This window comes from Procambarus clarkii, chromosome 24, assembly GCF_040958095.1.
Source record: "Procambarus clarkii isolate CNS0578487 chromosome 24, FALCON_Pclarkii_2.0, whole genome shotgun sequence".
Lineage (NCBI taxonomy): Eukaryota > Metazoa > Arthropoda > Malacostraca > Decapoda > Cambaridae > Procambarus > Procambarus clarkii.
Window position 1 is genome coordinate 11,231,129 of NC_091173.1, and position 5,557 is coordinate 11,236,685.

The window sequence follows — 5,557 nt, forward strand, 5'->3', positions numbered from 1 at the left end:
TCGCTGACGCAGGAGATAAGATCGAGAGGAGAAACAACGTCATGTGGTACACAAATGCTGATGGACTCTTAAAGTGAGACGAAGGATAGATTATGGGAAACAGAGCCAGGTGCAGCAGCAGTGGAAACAAACCTTAAATAAACTATAACTAATGTAGATATTCCTATGGACCACTAGATATCTGTGAGGAAAAAAAACAGAAGATGGCATTGTGCCTGTTGTTAGAAACATTATACTAGCTGTTGGTTATGCTGCTGTTGGTGGCGTTATACACGCTGTTGGTGGTGTCATACACGCTGTTGGTGGTGTTATACACGCTGTTGGTGGCGTTATACACGCTCTTGATGGCGTTATACACGCTGTTGGTGGCGTTATACACGCTGTTGGTGGTGTTATACACGCTGTTGGTGGTGTTATACACGCTCTTGATGGCGTTATACACGCTGTTGGTGGCGTTATACACGCTGTTGGTGGTGTTATACACGCTGTTGGTGGCGTTATACACGCTCTTGATGGCGTTATACACGCTGTTGGTGGCGTTATACACGCTGTTGGTGGTGTTATAAACGCTGTTGGTGGCGTTATACACCCTGTTGGTGGCGTTATACACGCTGTTGGTGGCGTTATACACGCTGTTGGTGGTGTTATACACGCTGTTGGTGGCGTTATACACGCTGTTGGTGGTGTTATACACGCTGTTGGTGGCGTTATACACGCTGTTGGTGGTGTTATACACGCTGTTGGTGGTGTTATACACGCTGTTGGTGGTGTTATACACGCTGTTGGTGGCGTTATACACGCTGTTGGTGGTGTTATACACGCTGTTGGTGGCGTTATACACGCTGTTGGTGGTGTTATACACGCTGTTGGTGGTGTTATACACGCTGATGGTGGTGTTATACACGCTGTTGGTGGTGTTATACACGCTGTTGGTGGTGTTATACACGCTGTTGGTGGTGTCATACATACTGTTGGTGGCAAAATGACTGCTGTAGATATGGAGGCGAATCCGTCGGGCTCACCAGATAAGGGAGATAAGGACTCTTGCTTGATATGAGCGCGATAATGCATCCTGTGTTGATACGTCTTTCATCACATCTTCAGAGTAGTAAAAATTGTCTCCGAATGCTGAAGATAATTTTCTTATTCAGAAGGCTGGAGAGAAGTTTAAGTAGTTATGAAGTACGAAAAGTGGTCCACAAATATAACTCAAATTACTGTAGAGGCGTGTAGGGATAGAGGAGGACACGTGTTATGCTCTCTAGTCAACCTGTCCTACAGAGAACGTCGTTTTTTTTCGCTCGTATACGTTACATAAGGCCAAAAATTGTCGGACTAGTAAATGGAAGCTGCTTGAGAAAAGTGACGTGCTGTCCCGTTTTCTGTTTTGGGTCCTCTGGTAGGTTAGAAGAGGACACTTTAAACTGACCGTTTTCTTGGCGTTGGGGAAACCTTTCGAGGACGGGGCTGCTCTATTGATTGACCTGTGATTGATTGCAAGGAACTGTGATGTTATCTGCCCCTGGTTCCAGGAGGCCTGGTCGACGACCGGGCCGCGGGGACACTAAGCCCCGGAAGCACCTCAAGGTAGCCCCTGTGTGTGTGTAGGGGGGGGGGGCACGTGTACATACATATTTATCAGTGCTTAAATACGAGGGTAGAAATAGCCTATATTGAGATGATTTCGGGGCTTAGCGTCCCCGCGGCCCGGTCCTCGACGAGGCCTTCTTTTTGTTACACCCCCATCCCCCCAGGAAGCACCAGGAAGCAGCTGTCTAACTCCCAGGGACCTATTTACTGCTAGGTAATTAGCCTTAGTAGCCTAAGCTACTATATATCCTTTTGAGATGTATTTCATTGTCTCAGTAAACTTACTTATCAGTGTCCGTTGTAAATTTATAAGAGTCTAACGTGAACACCGTTCAGAGTGGAAGAAGATTTTTTTTATCTTTTTCTTTATTTTCTTTATTCTTTTTTTTCTATTTTTTTATCTCTATCGTTTTTACCTATTTATTTTTATCCCCTGAAGACATTCTAGGGGAAAAGGGGGAGGCAAGTATACTAAAAATATCTGGAAAGCTTCTGACGTAATGTCGACGGGACGCTTCACTCCCCGGACACCTTGTCCCACCGGGGCTACACACGACGGTGGTAGCCAGGCCCTGTCCCTCTCCTGCCCTGTCTCTCACCCGCTGACACCCTGTCCCTCTCCTGCCCCTGTCTCTAACCTCCTGTCACCCTGTCCCTCTCCTGCCCTGTCTCTCACCTCCTGTCACCCTGTCCCTCTCCTGCCCTGTCTCTCACCTCCTGTCACCCTGTCCCTCTCCTGCCCTGTCTCTCACCTCCTGTCACCCTGTCCCTCTCCTGCCCTGTCTCTCACCTGTCACCCTGTTCCTCTCCTGCCCTGTCTCTCACCTGTCACCCTGTCCCTCTCCTGCCCTGTCTCTCACCTGTCACCCTGTCCCTCTCCTGCCCTGTCTCTCACCTGTCACCCTGTCCCTCTCCTGCCCTGTCTCTCACCTGTCACCCTGTCCCTCTCCTGCCCTGTCTCTAACCTCCTGTCACCCTGTCCCTCTCCTGCCCTGTCTCTCACCTCCTGTCACCCAGTCCCTCTCCTGCCCTGTCTCTCACCTGTCACCCTGTCCCTCTCCTGCCCTATCTCTAACCTCCTGTCACCCTGTCCCTCTCCTACCCTGTCTCTCACCCGCTGTCACCCTGTCCATTCACCCCATGAATGGACAGGGTGGCAACTTCTGACAGCTAAAAGTTGTCATTACCTCCAGCCGCAGCCCGGCCTCCTAAGGTTTCCCAACGTCAAGAAACTGTCGTGCCAAAGCGCCCTCTCCTAACCTATCAGAGGACCCAAAACAGAAAACGGGACAGTACGTCATTTCCATTTTCTAGGACGACAATTTTTGGGGCCTTAGGTAACGCATACGAGCGAAAAACGACGTTCTTTGTATGAGGACCAGCCCGTCCTCCAAACAAAGACCCAAAAGTGATTCCACGCACCCGCCAGCCCCCCCGCTGTTTATGAATGAAAAACGGTTTACACTCGACTCGCAACTGATGACGTTCGAACACTTCCGGAACAAGTGCTTCACTGACGAATTTTGTTCAAACCACAACGCTGTAAATGCTTCACCCACGTACTACAAATACAAATAATCGTCCTAAACACCTAACCTATGCCTATATATGCACAATATGCTAATATATTATAATATTAATTTATATTTGAGAAAATTCCCGTTTTGAATGAACAGCATGTAAAAATTTATGAATGCGTCTGTGGGGTCGACCGCTGGATGGAATGGACTTGAGTCGAGGACGGGTTGAAGGGGACAGGTTTCTCTGTGAGGGGAGGGGCCTCAACTGTCACCATTTGTGAGGAGGAAGGAGGCGTGAGGCAGGACACACAAGACACGAGGGTGCCATACTTGGAGACACTCAGTGTGTGTGTGTGTGTGTGTGTGTGTGTGTGTGTGTGTGTGTGTGTGTGTGTGTGTGTGTGTGTGTGTGTGTGTGTGTGTGTGTGTGTGTGTGTGTGTGTGTGTGTGTGTGTGTGTGTGTGTGTGTGTGTGTGTGTGTGTGTGTGTGTGTGTGTGTGTGTGTGCGTGCGTGCCAAGGGCCTTAGTCCATCACAAGTGTTGAGCAAACAATGTCAACTGTGTCACCACTAATTACTGATAAGGACAACACCTCCGCCACCCACCTCAGCTCCCTCGCGAATTATTTACACACACACACACACACACACACACACACACACACACACACACACACACACACACACACACACACACACACACACACACACACACACACATATGTGGAAATTGAGTACCCAAATGAGCCACAGAGACATTATAAATAATTTTTTTGGTGTCAGAGTAGTTAACTGATGGAATGCATTAGGCAGTGATGTGGTGGAGGCTGACTCCATACACAGTTTCAAATATAGATATGATAGAGCCCAATAGGCTCAGGAACCTGTACACAGTTGATTGACAGTTATGAGGCGGAGGACATAACCGGAGGGCAGGATAAGGATATCACCAGGATAACGAGGGCAGCACATGCCATACTGGCAAACGTCCCGTTATCCTTCACCAACTTGGACAAAGATTACTTCCAAGCGCTGTATACATTGTGAGACCCGTTATCTTGAGGTTATCTTGAGATGATTTCGGGGCTTTTTTTTTTAGTGTCCCCGCGGCCCGGTCCTCGACCAGGCCTCCACCCCCAGGAAGCAGCTGACTAACACCCAGGTGCCTATTTTACTGCTAGGTAACAGGGACATAGGGTGAAAGAAACTCTGCCCATTGTTTCTCGCCGGCGCCCGGGATCGAACCCGGGACCACAGGATCACAAGCCCAGCGTGCTGTCCGCTCGGCCGACCGGCTCCCAAATTGTTAGAGTACGCTGCCCAGTACTACCCCGAGTACTACCCCGTTACTGAGTACCCTGCCCGGACATGAAACCCCCTTATCTTGGTTGGGTGGTTTCGGGGCTTAGCATTCCCGCGGCCCGGTCATTCCCCAGGCCTCCTTATTTAGTCCTGTCTAAATAAACACAAAATAAAACTAAAAAGGTTCAAAAATATACGAGGCTCGTTCCTGAGCTAAGGGGACTGAGCTTTGAAGAAAGACTGAAGGAACTGGACCTCGCTACACTGGAGAAAAGGAGTAGGGCAGAGGTGATAACGACGTACAAGATACTAAGGAGATTGACAAAATAGGTATTTAGGCGACCGAGTGGACTGTGCTCGGGGCCGTAGTCCTGAGAGCCCGGGTTCGATTCCCGGCCGAAGCATAAACAAATGAGCAGCGTCCCTTTCACCTGATGGCCCTGTTTACCAAATAGTAAATAGGCGATCGTTAGACAGCTGCTACGGGCTGCAGCTTGGGGATGTGTGTGTGCGAGATAAAAATATGTAGTAAATATGACAGGAAGACAAATGTCGGAGTACATTGGACAGCCGGTGATGACAGGCTGAGGCCACGATCATGGCCGGGAGCCGGTCGGCCGAGCGGACAGCACGCTGGATTTGTGATCCTGTGGTCCCGGGGTCGATCCCGGGCGCCGGCGAGAAACAATGGGCAGAGTTTCTTTCACCCTATGCCCCTGTTACTTAGCAGTAAAATAGGTACCTGGGTGTTAGTCAGCTGTCACGGGCTGCTTCCTGGGGGTGGAGGCCTGGTCCAGGACCGGGCCGCGGGGACACTAAAGCCCCGAAATCATCTCAAGATAACCTCAAGATAACCACCTGTGATGACCCAACGTCTCCTCACTGCTACAGTAGCCTAAAGTTTCCCAACGTCAAGAAACTGTCGCACTAAAGTGCCCTTATCCTAACCTAACAGAGGAGCTAAAACAGAAAACGGGACAGTGTGTCAATTTCGCGAGTCGCTACCATTTTCTAATACGACGATTTTTGGCCTTAGGTAAAGGATACGTCAAAGTGCGACGTGCTATTAAGAGGACGGGTTGAAGCCCCGGCTGGTAGGCTTCAACCCAGCTCTGTTCCAGCAGGGAAAAGTATAGCTCTTGAGAA

At 49.6% G+C, this 5,557-nt stretch overlaps 1 protein-coding gene across 1 annotated transcript; it reads right to left on the minus strand.

The window, feature by feature from the left end:
- Positions 1-235: 235 nt before the first annotated feature.
- LOC138368281 (probable ATP-dependent RNA helicase ddx42) lies at positions 236-967 on the minus strand. The gene has a single exon (XM_069330833.1). It carries the CDS (start codon positions 965-967, stop codon positions 236-238), a length of 732 nt encoding a protein of 243 aa, XP_069186934.1.
- Between the last annotated feature and the right edge of the window lie 4,590 nt (positions 968-5,557).

What these genes read in the sequence shown, in the direction of transcription:
- LOC138368281 (XM_069330833.1), bottom strand. Translation starts at nt 967, where the DNA reads ATGTATGACACCACCAACAGCGTGTATAACACCACCAACAGCGTGTAT.